Raw genomic sequence first — 21,743 nt, forward strand, 5'->3', positions numbered from 1 at the left:
CTCAGCCTTATAAAACAACTATTTGCACTTAACAAAAAAGCAAGATTAAAGTTTAAATAAAAAACTACAAAAGAAAAAACTGATACATTTTCATCAAGATTAATCTGAATCCAGGATATTTGGAATTCAGGTCATCAGGTCTACCATACTGAGTGTAAACTTCCAGCAGTGACGGATAAATCTGGTAATACGATGATCTGGGGCGCCATGAGTGCAAAAGGTGATTGCAGATGACATTTATAGATGCCTTTTGGTTATACCAGAATACTGGCTGATGTCTCCCAGTCTTGAGAAGCCTGGAAGGAGAAGAATATTACAGCTATGACCCGGACAAGTATATTGCCTGAACTTATTTCCAGTAAACATCATTGAAGTTTTTTAAAGCGTCACAAACCTTCCTGCAAAATCTCCTTCCATGCCAAAGTGAAGGCATTAAATTAGTCTTAACATGAGATATAGATTTGAAGAGTTTCATTGAAAGGTCCCTGCGACCTGCATTTTTAATATAGTAAATGTAAATAGTTTTTAGCAAATGCATCAGTCCTAAAGTAACCAGTAATGTTTTCTTCACCGAATCTTCAGTAAGCTGTGGGAAGAAATATCCCCTTAGAAAAAAAGGCATGTTCTTTAAAATAAGATGGCTACATTCAGCCAAATTCTCATCCAGTTTTTTTTTCATCACAGCCTTAATCAAAGGACAAAAAGGACCAAAATATGGGACATGGATTGCACAAAAGGAACGCATCAAATCACACACGGCGGCTTTTATCTGTTTTATGCAAGGCCCCGGTATTGCAGTGCACTGTGCTGCTGATGTCTGGAGAAGAGTCATGCTCCTCCTGTGCTGTGATCAGAGTAAATTACTTTGACGTACCTATCCTACTCTGTCCTGAAGTCAAGGAACAAAGCAAAAGAGGCCTGAGATTGCTTTGTTCTGGATGTGAATGTTTTGCACCTACAGTACAGTGTAGTTGAATGGGACAGGAATGGGAACCACGAATAGAATGATTGAAATTTTCAATCTAACCCTGAACAGCAGGGCGAGCAGAGATGAGATGCAAACCAAGCGTCCCTTTGGGGAGAGTGATATGGATTATAGGATCCTGCTGCTGGTCTACAGAGACACAGGCAATCGCTCAACTGTTTGATATCCTCCTGCAGGTTGTGTTTGGTGCTACGGTGTGCTTTTTTTTTATACTCACCCTGAAGAATATATGATGGCTATGATCAATGTTTTTATCTCTGACACTTTTTAAGGAGCACACCTCTTATATTCTGGTGTTGCAACCTCCCGAGAGCCTTAGTGTTGCATTGGCAGCCGTGCAGCGTGTTACAAGAGATTGCATGCGTTTCAGTTTATGGATCCCAGTGGCATAATGAAATACATTTCTTAGTGAATGCTAGATGAGTTGACTCTGTGAGTATGTGTGTGTGCATGTATGGACATCCATTTTATATGAGAATCCATATTTAACTACATCCCAATTCAAGGATGTATGCAGATTTCACCTTCATGTTTTCTTATGCAGAAATCTAGCTGTCACATTTTCATTGGGTGGACGTGAGCACAGATGGCTCTGATGTAATCTCTTCAATATGCAGTCAATCAGAAAGAGGGAAAAAGACAGTATTATAGGTAATGAAGGGGGGATTTTATGAGATTATCAAAGGCTACAAGTGCACGTGGACCTAGTAATCTTTCTTTAATACTGACTTTATTTTTTTAACTTTTCTTGTGGACCTTTCACGGTAGGGCAGACCCAACAAGGACTTTTGTTCTTTCCACTTCCTACACACAATTTCAATCTCTGCAGGTGTGTCCAGGGATTAAACAAAGCTGGAAGCAGGCGGATCATAGTTATAGTGTACAAGGTTCAGCTGCAGCTATAGTCCCAAAGCATGAAGCTCCAGCCAATGCATACAGCGCTGAGCTAACACAGCACTGCAGTTATTAGATTTACAGTAGACGGATACATAAAATAGTTTTGGCCCATGACGGCTCGTACTGGCTCCTAGTGGAAGAGCTGGATGGATGAATGGACAAGAGTGTGTCAACATGCAATAAAAATGTGAAAATGTGACATATTAAATAGCTTTAAGAAGTCTAACTAATAAATAAAAACCCAAACAAACTTTAAAACCAAGTGGAAACTTTTAGTAAATTGCTAGTTTACTTCCTACTCACAGTTTGGTTCTATGTTTTAAAAATGTGATGATACATGGTTACATGACGTCCTTTACTTATGTCACTGTTGCATTTTTGATACTGTCAAAGTTTTTTTTGTTTTTTGTTTTTAATGCCGCTGATGGCTGATGGACACAGAAGCGTCTGCGTAGCCCCCCACGTGGATTTATCACAGCAGCTCCTACAAAGACACCAACATCACATGTGAACTCCAGCAAGGTGTCTGTGCTGTCTCAGGCTGCCTACAGAGGAGTGCGCTGCTGGTTATAGACACTTTTTTTTGCAGGAGTAAATTTAACACAACAATTGAGATGTATTTATTTATTTTTTGCTTTTAGAGCCATTTGGTAAAAAAAACAAAGGTCTCAAAATGCTGGATCCCATTATTGTAAAACAGCCGTGTGCTTCTGAATGACTTTTTTTTTTTTTTTCCAACAGATGATGTCAAGTACCCGGAGCAAAAATCAATTTTTGTTGTGGTTCATAGTAAAAATTGTGAGCACGCAGACAACAAAAGCTGGAAGAGCTGTTTTAAAAGGAATCAATTTTATCCACGTGCAAAAGGTGTTTGCTGATGAGTTCGTGTCAAACACTGCTCGCCTCCCGATTAGACTGTTTGCCCGATAGCTTATTTATGCATCGGTAATTACATGGTGTGCAAGGAGTGCTGACAATGACCGCCCTACCAAAATCCCCTTTATTTATATCACGTCATCCTTTGCATGAGGAGCAATATGATTCTTCTAACGTTTGATATTATAATTTATTTTTAAGAGATTAATGACAGGAGGTGTGCATGATGGAGAATCTTTGAGGTTCATTTTGTTATTTGGACTGTTGTAATAGCTCTATTGTCCACATATTTTAAATGTTGACTTTGATATTTCTTTGTAACCTGCTGTCAGAAGACAGACAGCAGATGGACAGGAGAGAGACTACGTGAAGACAAGAAAGAATATAGTAACAAAAAAAATACGTTGATAATGTAATTAGAATGATAACAGTGTAACTGCTGATTAAAAGTAAAGAAGGGGCATGGATTGGCTGGCATTTCTTCTCAAACTAATTACATTTAGAGGCTCTGATTTGAAGGTAATTAATCTTAAAATTGCTTCTTGACTAAATTTGAATTGTGTCGTCACCTTTACATTTAAATAACTAAGGCCTTCTTTCTTTAAAAAAAATGTATTATTTTGTGACCTTGGGTTTCTCGATGATCACACTCAGCTGGAGTTTGCCGCCACCTCAGCAGCATGCTTGCATCTTCTGTTTTATTTTTAACTCTCGAGCACTGAAGTTCAAAGCGATCGCCCGGGTCGGCACCTCGTTCTGTGTCGGATGACAAGCTCAAAGAGCTCAGCAATTGTTCAGCAATGACTGACTTTACCTTGATCTACCAGTTTGACTGAATGATACACTGTAAATTGAGATGTGAGTGAATTGTGTCCAGTCAGAAGCATTACAGCTGACAGACTGCAGTCAGGCTAAAGAATGAGGAGTCCTTGAGGTAAACTGAAGCCTATTACCAAGCTATGACAACAATGAACGGCTTTAAAACAAGGGCCGATGTTGTATGCTGAACAGCTATGTTGCTACATATTAGTTTCATTTCTAAGAGGATTCATACAGGCTATAGTTTTCATAAACCATAAATGCGATAGCCGCTTAGATACATATGAGCAGCTGTACAAATGTGCAGTGAATGATGTTTTCTTCCATACCACAAATCCCTCTTTAACCTCAGGGTATGGCTGCAAAGTAATTCTACTGTCACCTTAGTGTGAATTCAGAATATTTATCACCTTTTAGTATTACTTGCCATTAGAAGACAAGATGATATTAGAATTTTCTTCCAGTGTGAAAGTTTCTGCTGTTACTGCTGACAGTACTTTTTGATACTTTCTTTAATTAAACTATAAGTACCAAGATTACAATGTGTGAAAAAAACAAGCAACAAATTTTCATTCAGCTCTGTCACTATAAAGCAACACTTGTAATTGCTAGTAGAACTGTAAAATGTGCTTAAATTAAACGTGAAAATACCTGATGGAGAAAATTCCCTGATATATTATTGACTTTTTATTACTATATTTTTTATTGCATTTTATAAGTCAATAAGGCATATTTTCCAACTGCTTATGAAGATAAATAGAATGTAAAGTTTTTGCTTGTCTTATTTGATTAGTCTTTGTATGCTATGCTGTAGATTTCTTTTCTCTGCTGCAGTAACTGTTTAAACTAGGCAGTGTGCAAAAGTCTTTTGAGCTCATTTCTTCATATTTTGCAGGGAAAATGGGAAGTTGGTGCAGATATTAATTGAAATGTGCATGGAAATACAGTAAATAAGGAAAAAACAGAGTTTGCTCAATTCTAACAAGCTGGAAAGTCATCATTTGGTGTGACCACATTTATTCTTCAACACAGCCTGAACTCTCTTAGGTCAGCTTTCTTCTAATTTCTTCAAGTAGTCTTCAGGAATAGTTCTCCTGGCTTCTTGAAGGACATTCAAAGCACTTATTTGGATGTTGGCTGCCTTTTGTTCTGTTCTCTGTCAAGATGATCCCACTCTGCTTCAAAAATGTTAGCATCCCATCTGAGAGGCCAATCAATGAGTGATGATGCTTAACAATGAAGCTGTTGCTAATCAGACGCTTTCCAGATGGTATTTCATGGTGGATCACAGTCTAATGGTACTTTTCTGTGTTCATAATCATTTTTGACAATATTCCCAACACCACTGGCTGAAATGCAGCTCCAAACCAGGTTTTATACACTCACAGTGTCCTCTCCTCCTCTGTACATATTGATGACGATGTAAACCAAACATTTCAAATGTGGATTCATTACTCCATCAGACCTGTTGTCACTGATTTTCAGGTCAGTTCTTGTGTAATTTGGCACACCTCAGCCTTTTCTCCCTGTTTCCCTTCCGTAAGAATGGCTTCTTGACAGCCATCCTTCCACTGAGACCATTTCTGATGAGGCTTCAGTGAACAGTAGATGGATCAGCTGAAGGATCATCTCCCAGGCCCTGTGTCAGGTCTTTGCTGGATTTTGTTTTATTCCTTAGAAACATGACTTTCAGATACTGCTCGTCTGCTGCAGATAGATTTTTTTAAGGCTTGCCTCTTCTTTTGTCCTCCACTTGTCCAGCTGTTTTAAGGACACCATGCTGGGATTTTCAGCCAAGTTTTCAAGTTTCAGCTAACAGCTGAAAACTGTTATTTTTTAGCAAAAATAATACTGTTTATTTAAACTTTGTCATCTTTGGCATTTTTTGTAGATTCACTAAAGAAACAGGAAGAAATTATATGCTAATAACAAAGTGCCCAAAGACACAAATTAAAATAGATTTTTTCCTAGAACTAGTTCTGACAACCACTTAAAAAAATCAAAAAAGCAAAATATAAAGAAATGAGAGGTGGCTCAAGACTTTTACATAACACTGCAGATCATCAGATGTCATTATGAGCTGCATGTTTCTTGTGAGACGTGGCGACGTCTGTAAACCAGCTGATGAAAATGTGTGAAATTGTTTCAATATGTTGGACATTATGCAAGACATGTAAACGCTGTACAGGTAAAAAACTGCTATAAAAACTATATGATATGAATTATCTGTGTAATGTACCTCACTGGTATTATTTAAAATGACTGGAAGGTATCTGAATATATTTACAGACCCTCTGTCCTCTGTTCTTCTGTTCACAGCTACACTCTCCGTGTGGTCGGAAACGGAATCAAAGCTCAGATCGCCAACCCCGAAGTCAAAGTGAAAGGAGCTGACCCCGTCATAAATCAGATCATTGACAAGCTCAAGCACATCAATCAGGTAAGAGCCGCCCGTCCTTTGTACATATTTACACAGGATTTTATGATTTCATCATTAAATGGGTCTCTCCCTCCCTTTAAAGTCGACATCCCCACCCCTCGTTCTGTCAGACATATGGGAACTGCCTCCTGAGGCAATCTGGTAATTCTCTGTGCTTCTTGGCACCTTTATGAGACATTACGGTAGGCGTCCTTTGTTAGCTGCTCGTAAAGCTGAAGGCCTCTACCTTTGATTCTCAACAAATTAATTCATTTATATCATCCTTCATATTACCGGTAAGCACTGGCTTATTGAAAACTATTCTCAAATGCAAAATCATTTCTAGGCAATGAATGGGAAAAAAATCAATCATTACACGTTTAGAAACCCATTTGATCCGCTTTGTGTGTCCTTATATTTACACAATTCTTTTTCTGCTCTTTGTCAAAATCAATGTAGCTTTTCTATCACCCCCTCTGCTTTTATGCACGTTTGTGCTGCTGTGGCTCCTTTCAGTGCTGTTTATCTCTGACGATGATGCGATTAGAACAGTTTACGGGAGCACTCTCTCTTCTGCAGCTCCAATAACAGCTGCCATAACTTCCCTTTGGGTTGTTCCACTGCAGCAGTGGCAGCTTCACATGTCTGTTGCTTTGGTTTCCCAAGTGGCAGGCTGAAGGCCAGGTCATCTCTCTTGACCTCATGCTGGCACCCCCTCTCTGACTAATTCACACCATCTGTGGGATGTCAGAACACATAAATCTATATCATAACCATTTGAGAGTCCCTGATCTGCCTCGTTGACATTCACTATGTATTTATCTTTTGGTGTGTGCCTTTTTGCTGCTGGCATCTTAAATGTGCTTCTTTATGTGACCTTGTGATTCTGTGAATGTTTTATTTAATGGAGAAAGACTCAGAAATTGTTTTTCTGCTGCCAAGTAAGTATGAAACGGATGATCAGCGGCTGAGCCTATATTATGCCGTCATTCATAATCCTCAGAGTTAATGTAACCTGAAATCCTATATGTAGTACACTCGGCTATTTTAGCACACTTTTTTGTTTTTTTTTATCAGTCTGCTGTCTTTGACTCAGCCAGAATTAAAAACCAAACGTTGATCAGCGTTTTGCTCATTGAATCCTCTGTATCTCTGTCAGTTTGCAAGATTGATCTTCAGTAATATCATCAGCTTCATGACATATGGCTAAAGATTTGTGTCTAACGGTGGCACATTTGTTTTATGAAATCTTTATTTCATCAGCCAGTCTCATTAAGATTCTCTCTCGGGTGTCTGTTTTACAAGAGAGACCTAAGGATGAGAAGCATTCATAAGAAAACGATTAGCAAACGGAACAACAACACAATAAACAGAAACATTGGCGACAGTTGCAAGAATCACGCTGTACTTTTGACTTTGCAAAAACAGACTGCTTAAATCTGCAGTCATTTTTGGCAGTAAATTGTTTTGGTCATTTGACTCCATTAAAAGTCAATTAAAAGTCAGAAAGAGTCTTAAAAATAGCCAGAATTAAGCATACTCTAACAGATCTGCATGTAGGAGTCATTTGAGCTAAGCACATTTAATCTTCAAATATGTTCATGTTTGAAATGTTGCAGAAATTTTTGGCTCTCTGTGCAGTGCATAAAAAAAAATGGCATACATGTAGTTTGACACCGAGGCAGCACGGTGGTCAGTATTGCCTCGTAGTGAGAAGGTCCTGGGTTCGAATCCAACATCTGTGTGGAGTTTGCATGTTGTACCCAAAGACATGCAGTTAGTGAGGTTAACTGGTGATTCTAAATTGCCCATAGGTGCGAGTGTGAGTGTTGTTTGTCTCTCTGTGTGTTACGTTCCAGCCCCTCCCTGTGATCCTGAATTGGATAAGTGGAAGAAAATGAATAGATAGTAAGACAGCCTAAATAGACCTTAAGGGATCTCTAATTAAGGGATTAGATCACCTTTTGAAATCAATATACCGGGCAGCATCCATCTCTCATTGTAAAGAGGCAAAAGTGAAAGCAGAACTGGTGGTAGCCATGTGGTTCTGCAGTACTTTGATCGATACAAACAGCTATGTCTGCAATTTTTTTGCACTGTGCAGAAAGCCAAAAATTTTCAGCAAAATTTCAAATATGAGTATATTTGAGGATTTGCTGTTTAGCTGCTTCAGATGACTCCTACATGCAGATCTAATTCGTTAGTTTACGTTTAATTTTGATTGTTTTTAGAGTCTTACTGACTTTTAATTGACTGGTAATTTAGTCGTTGGCAGCTTGCCTAATTAAGCCAGTGAGTTGCCATCTTTTCCAGTTTTAGCTTCTACTGCATGCACATATATACCTACATGTTACATCACTGCTATGTTACCCCAGAGCAGGAAATCTGTGTGAAGTCAGTTGGTCTTACACTTGGTCGTACTTTATATTTGGCAGTTTATAAACTGACCATAACTGTAGTTCAGGCCCGCCCGAAAGTCAAGTGAACCCTAACAACTGCAGTGCACCAGCTGATAACTGCTGATAATGCACATAGGCTTGTGGATCAGCTGATATCATTCTGTGCATCCAGCTGGCGAGTCTTATATAAGTTACTTATTTAAGCTGCTGAAAACCTACTTACCTTCCTGTGCAAGCTGCTTTGAAACCCACCTATGCCTGTTTTTGTTGATGCCTGCTGTATTCTTTGCTTTAAGGGTGTTTTTGCTGCTGTGCTGTCTATTTCAGGTTTTTGTATACGCATATGGAAGGGAAAGTTGTGCTCTTCAGTCTCTTTCAGTTTAATCAAGACAGAACTGAAGTAGCGCTGGCTGCATTGATATTTAAAGACGTTGATTAATCAATTAATTTTTTCTGAGGAGTCTATTAAATGTTGTTAATGCTGTCTAAGTTTAAATGTTGATTTCTATTTAAAGTACCAAAAAAGATGCTTTATACTGTGATTGATTTATAAAAAATTATTTTGATTTTTATGCTTTTTCCCTGTGAAATATACCAATGACTAATTGTTCAGTTTGTTTATATGGTGAAAAATGCTGGTTCTCTTCAGTTTCTTCCTCGTCTCTTTTCTCTTTTTTCTTCAAGTGTCACTTGTAGTCTTCCTTATGCCGCGTTTTAAAAAGGAGAAAGTCTGCGACCTCATTTGTGGCATCACAAACAGTGATAAAAAGTGACACTTGGGCACAACACTGACATGTAGCTCATTATCACATTACTCTCTCATCTGAGAATCAAATTTTTGGCGTGTGAAGAAACTTACTGAGGTACATCTGATTTTTAGGAAATGCACACAATGTGAGGTGTCATTTCAGAGTCACAGTTTTTTTTCTTTTGTTTTTGAATAATAATCTGTCTTTGTACGATCTTACATTTCAGACAAAATCCCTGGAACAATAAAAGTAAGAGTTCTGTGAAAAGTTAGTTATTTCAATTATATTTGAATATCTAACGTGCTAGTGTTTGGAATAAACTAAATTAAAAGACATATAACACAGACTCGGTGGCTGCTGGCTGTTTTTAAACCAAGCCAATTACTGAAATAAATACATTTACAGAACTTACTCAATAAAATTAGCGTGAAGTTTAATCAGTTTTAATCCAAAGCAGCTTTGCAACATGCAGTGATGATGTACACTAAGTAATGTCCAAAGCAAGGGTGTCAAACATAAGGTCCAGGGACCAGAAGCAGCCTGGCACAGACTCCAATCTGCCTTTGGAAAATATGACAGGGAGCATAAATAATTCATACTATAGCACAGTAATTAAAAAAACAGATAAACTATTAAATAACAGAAAAGTTCCTGTTCTCTCTCTATGACAATATAAGCTTCTGTTTTTTGTTTGTTTTTTTTGTTTTTTTACAGTGGGTCCAAAAAAAGGGACATTTTCTGTGAATTTACAGAAACTTTCTGTTTATAATTACAGGACGCTCTGGGCAATGAGCCATGCGATTTTTTTTCTGTAATTTTACACATTTTTTTTTTAAATTTAAGCCCAAAGAGTCGTGCTGACAGATTTCTTTCTTTTACCGTAGCAGAGTTTCTATATCACATGGAAAATCTAGGACAATTAAACTATCTCAGAGATTAAATGTGCAGTTTAACAGGGGAATTAAACTGCACATTTGAAAGGGGAGTTTCAGTTGTCTGGCCCACTTAAGATCAAAGTGGGCTGTATGTGGATCTTGATATGAAAGAAACCATCTATGTCCACTGTGAACGACCATCTTTGAACAGAGGCGATGGTTTATAACACCAACTGTCTGCCATCTGTAATCCAGGTTTGAGATCCCTTCCCAGACGCCCTCTCACATCCTGGGCCCTTTGACCTCAGTAAATCACACGATAGGGTGGGGCTAGTTTCACAGTGGGTTAACTCGAAACCTTGGCTGATTGTGACCTACAGCCGTTTTCGCACCTTGGCTCGTGTAATTAGGTAGAGGATCAATAGGGGGTCCATGTCCCTCTTAGGGGGGACACTGAAATAGAGCTTAAATCTGGGACTCTCCCCCATTTGACATCTCTAGTTTGAAGCTTAAAAAATACATTTTGAGATTGCAGTTAGTTTTGCGTACAGAGTTAGGCACCATTGCAGCATCCTGGTAAAACGATTTTTTTAGCATGCACAAGCGGTATCCACTGCTCTCTCATCAGCTGTCACAAAGAGGCACTGAGGTGTGCAGTTCACGGTTTTGAATGAAATGCTTTGAGAGCTATTGGATGTCTTCTCTTAAAATGTGTTTTAAAGTTTTGTGTCCCCCTCAGTATGAACATAAATTAAACACGTATTGGGCCATGTTTGCAAGTTTATGGTGCAAATAAAATGTAAGCAGCTCGCCTCATGTGTAAACATCTGGGATACTTTAAAATATGCATCTACTGCGTGACCTGTATGAGACAGACTGCTGAAAAACGTGTTGACACATCGCAGCCTACTTTAGATCTGTGGGTCAGCGTGAATCTGATGAACATCATTTGTGCAATAAAATGTTCAGATAACTCTGCCCACAAACGTGTTTCTTGGAACAAAGCTTCCTTTACTCGCTCAGGTGTTTCAAGAATATCGACGCTGACTACACAGCACATAAATGTTAGCAAATCACAGATGGCACCGAGTCCCAGGGAGTATGAATAGTACCCAGATAAAATGCCAGACGATAAGTTTTTCTGTTAATTAAACAGAGTTAAACACAGACGCTTTTTTGTGTTTGCTGCTAATAATATCATTTTTGCTGTAAAGCAAATAGTCTTCCACTAAAGTGTGAAAACAAATGCTGTTATCGTGATCAGCAAGAATTTTCGTGACGTTAATTAGTTTGCTCGTTTGGCTAAGCGGACCATAAACTAAAGTCTGATTGCAAACGCGGAAGGATGCAGAGGGGAAAGTGCGTTTGTGACTTTCTCCAAAAATGTACATGTTTGAACAGATAAAGCAGAAGTAATACAGAAAGCAAAAGACGCCTCTTGATCAGCCTCTTGGAGACATCAGTCTCCAGTAATTCAGGACAAACTTGGCGACGCCGCTTTGGCCCAAACACCGTCGCGTTCCAGCTTTGAAATTGTGCTGCCAGTTTCCCCTTTACTTTTGCTTCCTAAAGTCAATTTTAAATTGGCCAATTCTGGATGTTCCACAAGTGTCTGGTTGACTGTGATGGCTGTTCAATAAGCAGTTTTATGTGGAAAGGAGAGCCCTCGACAGTCTGATTTTTGTAGTTAAAACCTACTCGTGTTTAAATACAACATTTGCCCTTCTGCACACGCTCTGTTCGCCAAGTCTTCGTGGTGTGTGCCAGCACAGCCTCCGGCACATGCAGACAAAATAAAAATACAGATTCTGTGCTGATGCAGCAGGGTAAATGCTGACCCCTGCCTATTCGTGTGTAGTCACGATGGGAACCATCTACATCAGTCCTGTTTTTAGATTTTTATCCGGCTTTGTTTCAGTGAATTCAAGAAATAAGTAAATGAACAAAAAAACAAGAAGAAAAAACCTTGCACCGACACATTTAGTAAAAGTTAAACTGAGTCAGACTAATTCTGAATGGAAGTGCTTTATTATTGCTTCATATCAATTAAAAATAATAACATATCACTGCCTATGCTTTCTTCTTACTGCTTTCCTGTATGTAGAGATTACAGTAGCTACAGTACAGACAATATTCAGACTCTTTTCCACAACGTATTGCATCACTGAGATTTACTACTGAAAAGATCTTGAAAAATAGAAATACCAACATTGTTGTTCAAATAGTGATTGCAGCAAAACACGATGTGTATAAAAACTAACAATGGCAAGAGACTGAACAGCCATTCAGATCATCTAAGCCAGCTTTTTGACTGCAGAAGCTTTAAACGCCTTGAAAATACAGTTAGCACATATCTTGGCTGTAACCTCTTTTTTTTTTTTAAACTTGGTACTACAAATCATATGTTAGATGAGGGTGGATTTCAGTTATTCATGACAGTAGAGAAGCTTCTAGAGAGTTTATTTTATTTTTTTATGACATTCTCAAATCTATCCAAATAGCGACAGAAAACCAAAAGGTCTCCAAAGTGTCCAGACTTGAATACAAGTCTCCAGATATAGATTTTGATTTATACATTTACTCCTCCCTTTTCTTCAAAGGAGGGATTTCATGGGGATTTTTTTGTTTTTTGTTTTTTTACCCCTCAGCTGCAAGAGGTTTGTGGGGAATTGTGGTTATCCCGGCAAGGGTTCGGGCAGGTGGCATGGACATCTAAGATTTTGAATACAATAACCCGAGAATGGGGTGGCAGAGGATTTCCAAATGACACCATACGTGCATCAACTAAAAATCTTAGACCAGTGGTGTCCTCAAGGCCTCAAGGTCAGAGGTCGAGTTTTCTGAAAATCGACGCAGGATTTCGAAATTCAACAAATACTCAAAATCTACTAAAAATCTCACATGAGTTTGAATCTCAGGCCAATTTTCCAACAATCACCTTGGATTTTCACATTTATACCACAGATGGATCTACTAGGAGGCTAAGGGTAGCACTGGCGGCTGCCAGTATTTTATTTTACACGGTTATAATGCACAGTTAGTGCAGCAGGGAATCCATCAGTACAAATCAGTGTGATGCAAAAAAGGGGCAGAATCGGTTAGCAGTCAATTTGAGAGGAGAACTTCAGTGGAGATGCACATACAAGGTAAAATGGATGTAACGTGGTCAATTAGATACATAAAGCATTTAGCTAGCAAAATCAGTTAATGACTAATCAATCAGAGTACATTCTACCTGCAGCACCCACCACAGCCTGTAATTTATTCTACCAGCCAAGCTAATTGATATTTTTTACACAATAATTCCAGTAATCAGCAGAATTAAAAACCTGTTGTCAAGCATGCTTTTTCAGATATTTAACTGACAGACATGTTTTTCAGTGTTTTTCCTTCATGTTCAGCAGTGTGGGTGTTGCAGTGCTTTTTAAAAAAGGAAAGAAAATACTCAGTTAGTCAATCTATGGCACAACCACTTCAGTCAACTTTGCTTTTTAGTTTTATCAAAGTCCTTCTGGAAGTAAGCCTTGCCACTCAACACCTATCTTGGAAATGCCTCTGGGCACTTACTTCAGGCTAACGAGACCAGGCCCCTAAATGAATGAGGGAGTGAAGCATTACTGGAGTTTCAGTGTTGACTGGGCTGTAAAATCTGCTTGTATAGAATTACAAGTTCAGTCTCAAAGGAAAAAAATATTTTGGAGACTTTTCCCCAAAAAGCCTTTTTTATTCTAACATGTTATCCTTCTACTGTGCATTTGCAAAGCTTTATTTATGGCTTGATTCGGTGTGCATGTCATCTCACCAGAGCACTTGGAAAGAAACCTTACCTTTATTCCTCATAGTACCTATATCATTAATACAAAAACCATCCATTACACGGTTAAACATCACCTCTGCGCTTGCATCAGGGCCACATGTTTCCCACTTTGGGTGTTGTAAAGCACATTATTGAATTTTTGCCATAAATTTCCCCTACTGTGTCTCCGCTTTCAGGATGAGAACTTGCGGAAATGAGCTGTCTTTTATGTTTTCAGGGAAACTCTCTTGTTAGGGAGGCTGGTTGGTACAAATGTTCAGACAATCACACTTAAAATGGCATCTTAAGGGCTTGTGCTTTTACTTCTGAGAAAGGAGAAATATGGAAACTGTGTGTGTTTTCGTAGTAGTCGGCAATGGAGGAAGGTAAAACTTTACAAATGATCTTGTATCTAAGAACTTTAAATTATACATCTGGCACGATTCATCTAGCAGCTTGTGCATTCACAATCCTTCAGTCTAGTTATTATCATCTGGCTGGGACTTGATTTGCAAATGGGTCTGATTTGCAAATAGTTCTGATTGGCATGTCATTAGCTGCTGAAGTGCGACACAAGTGTCAGCCAGAGTGTATGACCTGAATTGCCATCAGGCGTTCATTTTAAACTGTCAGATTTTATTTCTCTACCATTTCATGTGCTGATCGCCTATGTTATGAGGCATGCAGCATGGTTTTACACACCAAGGAGTGCTAAGAAGTGGCTGTGATTCACAGCCAGTGTGGCTTTTTAAAAAGGAGACTTGGTCCTGGGAAGGATATTTAGGTTCATATTTCAAATTCAGTCACTTTTAAATGCTGATCCTGAATTTCTGTGTGTGTTTGTGTGTTGAGGGATGAGTCTGTGACCAGCAGAAACATCAATTATTTATTGCAGTGTACACACGACTGGCTGTGTGCACATCTGCATATCCACTACATAAAACAGCATTATGCAAATCATTATAGTGGGGGTTAACTTAATATGATGAAACTTGTCTTAAAGTATGCACGTGTGCAGGTAAATCCCGGAATCTCTTTTCTAGAGAAAGAAGGAAGTGTACACTGAAATACGGATAAAGGCAAAAGGTGGCATTCTATTATCTTTAAAGACGCTGCTGTTGGGGGATAAGAGTGATGGCCATGCAAATGTTGATTTTCATGTTTTCCATCTACATATCAGAAATGTTTTCATTCATCTGCCCCTGACCTTGACTAACTAGAGCACAGAAGCTTCTCCAAGTTTCCCTGGGACCCAATGGAAATATATCATTACTATTCTGCACCCGAGACCGCAGAAAACACAAAACGGCAATGCATCTATTGACAAATTTATTATACAATCTGAGTGTACAAACTCTAGATTTCATCATCTTGCTCATCAGCAGCTCTTTCCTATGAATTATTTGTGGGCTCCTCTCCTTCCTTGCCTGTCCTCTCCTCTTGATGTGGTAAAACCCATCAAGAATCTATAAGTAGGCTCTGTCCCAGTGTCTCTCAATCAAAATCAGGGGCAAGCAGCTCCTCACCCACTCTGCCGGCTGAATTATTTACCAGCCATTGATGTGGTGGTTGACCAGCAGTTTTGCTTCTGAATTATTCATATCGTCTCTCCTCTTAGTCCAAAGGATTAACGCTGTGAATATATTCACATTTTATTTGTTGTGCTCCTGAACGCGTATACCAAAATGCAGCATCTGAAAGTCCGGTTTGGGATTAAACCCAATCTTATTTATTACCATTATCCTCAAGTCTCAAGATGATTTTTTTTAACACAACACATCCACTTAATTCCTGTTGCAGCTTAGGAAGGAGTGTGTAAAGTCATAAATGTCATTACTGTGCAAGTGTGTCTTAATTAGAGAAAAATCCCAGAACCTGCAGGATAATGATTTTTTTTTTTAACCCACACAAGGTGTTTAAAACATTCAAAGACAAATCCGGCTAAGCTGCCTACACGCAGATAAGTTTATCTTAAGTGAATGTATGTGATTATAGTTTAAGCAACAGCAGCATAATCCTCTTTGTGCACTTGGACATAGGTTGTGAAATTCAAGTTCTGCAGCACAGCAAAGTCCTCCAAAATCACACATGAATAATTCATGCTTTTTAATTTTAATTCACGTTCATGCCAAATTTTAAGAGCCACCTCTCAATTGCATTTGTGTGTAGTTGATTTGGTTTGTGGAGGAGCGCGTTCTGCAAATACAGTGTTCATTTCAAATATAGTGACCTAATGCTGTCAGCTACAGTAACAGTGCTTATGCTTAGCTTTTAATTAAAGCTGAACTGTTTTCTATAACAGATGTGAACTTTTAGAACAGCTAACAAGTAACTGGACAATTTATTAGGTACGCCTTGTTCATATTTAATCCTTCACCGTGCAGATTCAACAAGGTGTTGACAACATTCCTCAGAGGGCCTAAAGTGTGGCGAGAAAGTGACCTGCACATCATCGCAGTAGGATAGATCCATGCTTTCATTTTGTTTTCTGGCAAATTCCTATCCTACCATCTGAATGTTGCAGCAGGAATCAAGACTCGTCAGTCCAAGCAACATTTTCCCAATCTTCTGTTGTCCAATTTTGGTGAGCATGTGTAAACTGAAGCCTCAGTTTCCTGTTCTTACCTGACAGGAGTGGCAGCCGGTGTCATCTTCTGCTGCTGTAGCCAATCTGCTTCAAGTTTCGACATGTTGTGCTCTCAGAAATTATTTTCTGTATATACCTTGGTTGTAATGAGTGGTTATTTGGGATATTGTTGTCTCTCTGAATGTCTGGCCATTCTTCTCTGATGTCTGAGCCCACAGAACTGCAGCTAACTGGATATTTTCTCTTTTTTGGACCGTTCTCTGTGAAGTTTTGAGATGGTTGTGTATGAAAATCCCAGCAGAGCAGCAGTTTCTGAAATACTCCTGCTTGGCACCAAGAGCCATGTCACATTCCAAATCGCTTAAATCCCCCTGTTACATATTCCTAAATGTACTTTAGAGGGTCATCTTGATCATGCCTACATGAAGTGAATCGCTGTCATGTGATTGGCTGATTAGATATTTGTGTTTAAAAGTGGTTATCAGGTGTACTGTATTTATTCTTATTTTATTTTATTCTAATTTTTGCTTCATAACTTTTGCACTGTCCACTTCCTGCTGTGACAAAACAAATTTCCCACGTGTGGGACTAATAAAGGTTATCTTATCTTATCTTATCTTATCTTATCTTATCTTATCTTATCTTATCTTACCTAACAAAGTGGCTAAATAAAGCAACTTAATAAATAAATAATGCATTATCATTTTTGGCAGCAGTGTCCTTTTTTTTTAAGTTGACTCATAGGAGAGCTTAACTTGAATGATAATATTCACTTTGTAGTCTAATATCTGCTCTGACCACTCAATCGCTGACCCGCTGCCTCTTTGTCGCTGATGCACTTGCTCTGCATAAACACACTGTCAGCGCCGCTGCTGACGAGAGGGAGATGGGCAATGACAGCGAGCGTCTCGGGAGCCGACTCGCACACTGACACTTTTTTTTCTCCCCCCTGCTCTGACTGGCAAAAATGATCATTGTGAGATCTCTTCCCCCACCCTCTATTTACAGATAGCAGAACATGTTCAAAGGGAATACTAATGAGCTTAAAAATCTGCACAGGGCTTGATTCATTGCTTGGATGTCTGAAGGTGTGATTCATGTTGCCATATGACACCCTGCACCTCTTTAGGAAATGTACCCTGCACACGAGCGGCGATCCGGAAATGAAATGCTTTTAGTTGTCTGTGACAGTTTACCTGAAACTTTGAATTCTTTGGCAGTGTTTTTGGGGAGTGTATGTACTTTGGTCTGTGAAATGCAGCCTGAGTGGTTGTGTGGGCAGGATAAATATAATGATAATGCCCTAACATTTACAAGATGCTGTAACATGGCAGTCACCTCTTTCCATTACTGTAGATGCAGCTGAAGTGCGTGCCTTAATGGTGCGAGGTCACAAATTGGAGTTGACAGCTGAGTGAAAATTGACAGCATCGCGGTGACATTTTCTGCTGTCTGCATAACGCTCGCTGAAACCACGGTTTCGCTGTTTAAAGACGCCGCAGGTCAAACAAATGAAACTACAGTCAGAGTTTAATTAGTTCTTATGTTTTATTTGTTTCAATTGCTACAGTCACATTTACTCCAAAGGCAGATGCCAAACAATACCCATCTTAATAACCCCCCCCCCCCCCCCCCCCCCAATGCCAGATAGTATAACTGAGTGATACTTCAGAAAATGCAAATGAAAGTCTGAGCTGCATGCTTTAGGTACTGTTTTAGTTTATGTATGTCTGCTTTTTTTTTTTTTTTAGCTTTTTGGGGGGGTGTTTGTGGGAAGTATTCATTATTCTCACTACCTGTGGGGAGAAACTGTCTTTGAAATAGCTGCTGCTTGATTTAATGCTTCGGTAGCGTTTTCCAGATGGCAGGAGTGAGAAAAGTGTGTGGGCTGGTTGACTGGTGTCCTTGATGATGCTTTGGGCTTTCCTTATGCAGCAGGTGATGAAGATATCATAAACCCATCGTAAGTGTGTGCCAGATTTTTTTTATGATTTTTTTGAGGCAGGCTTTACTGTGTTTAGCAGCAGTTTTCAGTCCTGTGCAGTTGAAACTGCCAATATATATAGTGCGATGTAGCCAGTCAGAGTACGGCGCAGTGATGAAAGGTAAGCCAAAGCTCGGTTCCCATGCCAACTCGTTTAAGTCACCTTACGACTTCGAGTCTTTGTTGTGATTTTCTGAGCTGGTGGAGGAAGCAGCTGGCGTTATGACGAAGTTTGTGATGTGCACTGTGGTGAGTTTGGAACTTAATGCAATACATCAGGCGGCCAGGACTGTTTTAAGGGCGGGGAGTGGAGGATGCTAAACACAGCGAAATGTATGTGTGCACAGTGCTGTGCAAAAGTCTTGGGCCATCCGTCCTTCCTTTAGATTTTAACTATGAAACTTGGAATAGGTACAGCACTTTACATGTATACAAATACAGCATATAAGGCAAAAATGGAGTCTGTATAAATATAATGAGCTTGAATATCAATATTTGCTATGACCAACTTTATTCTGAACTCTTTTATACAAGCTTTCCTGTAATTTCTTGACATAGTTTTCAGTTCTTCACACTTCTGGAAGGACATTGAAATGTCTTCCTCGGATGTTGGCTGCCTGTTGTTCCATGACCAAGCTTCCACTGCGTTTTACAGATGCCTGAACACCCTCACTGCATGAGACCTGTGGCCACCGATTTTTAGTCGAGTTCTTGTGCCTTTTCTCCCTGCTTCCCTTCCTTAACAATGACTTGCACCCTTTCACTGAGGCCATTTCTGATGAGGCTTCAGTGAACAGTAGACGGACAGCTGAAGGGCCAAATGTGTCTCTCAGGTCCTGTGTCAGGTCTTTGCTGGATTTTCTCTCTGTTTTTTTAACGACATGGTTTTCAGATGCTTTTCATCTTCTGTAGATAGACTTCTGGCCAAGTTTTCAGCTCTTTGTCAATCACGATATGGTAAAGCTGTGTTATTCTTGGAATTTTTATAGATTCGACTAAAGAAAGGGGAACAAATGATGTGTTTTTGTGGCAGGCTGCTAGTAACAAAGTGCCTAAAGATTCAATTTAAAATGGGCTCTTTGGTAAGTTGTTTGTTCTGTGTCGACACAGTACTGTTTTATTTGTTGTGCCTTCTTTATGCCTGAATGATACATGGGTCAGTGTTAAGTGGCTTAAAAACAACCGTTCCTCTGATAATGGTCACGTACAATGACTGGACTAAAACTAAATAAAAAAGCAGCCAATGTCCAAAAAACAAAACAAAAAACAAACCTTTGAAAGACCTTCAGGATGCCCGCAGAAGTATTCCTCAGACCACGTTAAAGAAATCAGAAGATAGTCTAGCCCTTGGATCCTTGGCACATATTTATTATTAAATATATTATTAAAACCACTGATATGAAGTTATTAATAGTCATCGCTATCATGTTGTTATAGTTGGGAAATCTTGTTTCATGTGGCTGTTACTTTGACACGCACTACACACAAAGACATCTATGATTCTCCGCCCGATGAGCATGCCCTCGATGGCAAGCAGCACCTCCCGTCTCCTCAGCAGGAAACTGAACCACCGCTCAACAGTTAAAGGACACAAAGTGTGTCCGAGGCAGTGACCCAGTCTTCATGCTCCCCATAGCCCAATCTGATCAAGCACCCGTGGGATATACTGGGGCAAATCCTTTCCATGGAGGCTCCACCTGGCAACCCACAGGACCCAAAGAATCCTCTGCTAATATGGTACCAGACACCATGGGACACCCCTGGACTCCCCAGGCCCCAGCTGCATTTTTTTTGGTAGAACAAGAAAAAATAAGACGCACCTAAACAAGCCCTTCTTCATCTTTTGAGATTGTACACCCTTAGTTTCTTTCTGTGCCTCTTCTTCTTCAATGAGAAGGAACATGGAAAGTTCTTCCCACCAGAGATGTGAGCGGAGGAGTGGAAGCAACAGACAAATGAGGCACCCTTGCTTCTGAGCTGTCATTTCAAAAGCAATGTGACAGCAATGTGACATGTAGCGCAGCTGTATCCTGTGTTTATTGTTTTGTCGCAGCCTACTGCTGTATTTTATCTCCAATGTCAGATAAGCATAACAGTGTTCATGACACTTGTAGATCCAGGCCTGCTTTTAATCAAATGCACAATGTGCCTCAGTGCGACACGAATGTACAGATGTCGTGCACCTTTTAAAAAATTACACAAATGCAAACGTGGAAAGGCACAAAGATCATGAAGTAGACTAACTGAAATGACTTAAAAGTAAATATTTATTGATAAACTCGTCTTCCTGCCCCTATTTGGATATCCCATCTGTGTGTCACATGCCTTCTTCAGATAAACGGTTTACATTTGTGAAGCATTCAATTGTCCATCCTCAATCACAGCTCCCGCAGCAGGCCTCTGCTCTCCTTGCTCTTTTCTCCTCCAGATGCATTTTTAGGTATTGAGACATCCTTCGAGGTGGTGCACTCAGATTGGTTTCTGGTTCACAGGGCTCATCGGTGTATATCGCTTTGGGGAAATGGGTGAGAAAATTTGGAGCCTTTCCCAGCTGACATAGGGCCAGAGGCAGGGTACACACTGGAGAGAGAGAAAGACCGATACACTCTCGCATCTACACCTGCAGCCAACTTGGAATCATCAATTAACCTAACAAGCATTTCCTCACATTTGCGTGTTGGGTTAGGTTTTGCTTTAAGGCTCACAAAGACGATATTAACATCCCGATGTTTAGCAGGTACAGTCGTGTTAGTGTGCCAGGCCTCTGATTAGCATTGAAGGTTTAGTATAGCTGAGGCTGGAGGGACTATATGGCCATAAGGTCTGAGATGTAAGGTAGGGGAGAAGGTCACATTTTGACCCTATGATGACGCTAGAGGATGGTCCAGCGATCACACCACTCTTTAAAATTCAACCTCAGGGCACAATGAATATTGGTACCAAATTTAATTAGAATCCATCCAATATTGATATTTAAGCCCTGACCAAATTAGTGGAGTTACTGACAGACCCTTATTATCATTACTGGAACTTTAAGAGCAGAATTTTAATCTGCCTTGTTTGCATGTTGTTTGTGATGTGAGTTTCCGAATTCTTTGTGATTTGTGTTTATATCCCCCGCATATGGATGTGTAGTAAAAACAAAAGGAAGAAAGACGGGCAGACCATGCACGATAAATGCAATTTAAAACTCAGGGCCTTGAACAGGAGCTGTGTGGTCACCGCAACAGTGAAAATATGTTTCATTTTCTGCTGCTTTTCTAATATTGATTGGTTTGTAAAATGCTTTGTTAAGCGAGCGGTGGATGAGCCTCGGTGTCACTGAGGTGATGTTTTGCAACTTGAAGATAAAAAGCC

The 21,743-nt window shown here is 39.6% G+C and overlaps 1 protein-coding gene across 1 annotated transcript in view; it reads left to right on the forward strand.

The window, feature by feature from the left end:
• The window catches only part of gpc5a (glypican 5a), a 139,123-nt gene that overhangs the window by 64,092 nt on the left and 53,288 nt on the right, over positions 1–21,743 (forward strand). The window contains exon 7 of the mRNA XM_063490991.1: positions 5,897–6,017. Within this exon, the coding sequence (XP_063347061.1) occupies positions 5,897–6,017 (121 nt within the window). The remainder of the gene's footprint in view (positions 1–5,896; positions 6,018–21,743) is intronic.

The sequence above is a fragment of the Pelmatolapia mariae genome, linkage group LG1 (assembly GCF_036321145.2).
Source record: "Pelmatolapia mariae isolate MD_Pm_ZW linkage group LG1, Pm_UMD_F_2, whole genome shotgun sequence".
Classification (NCBI taxonomy): Eukaryota; Metazoa; Chordata; class Actinopteri; order Cichliformes; family Cichlidae; genus Pelmatolapia; species Pelmatolapia mariae.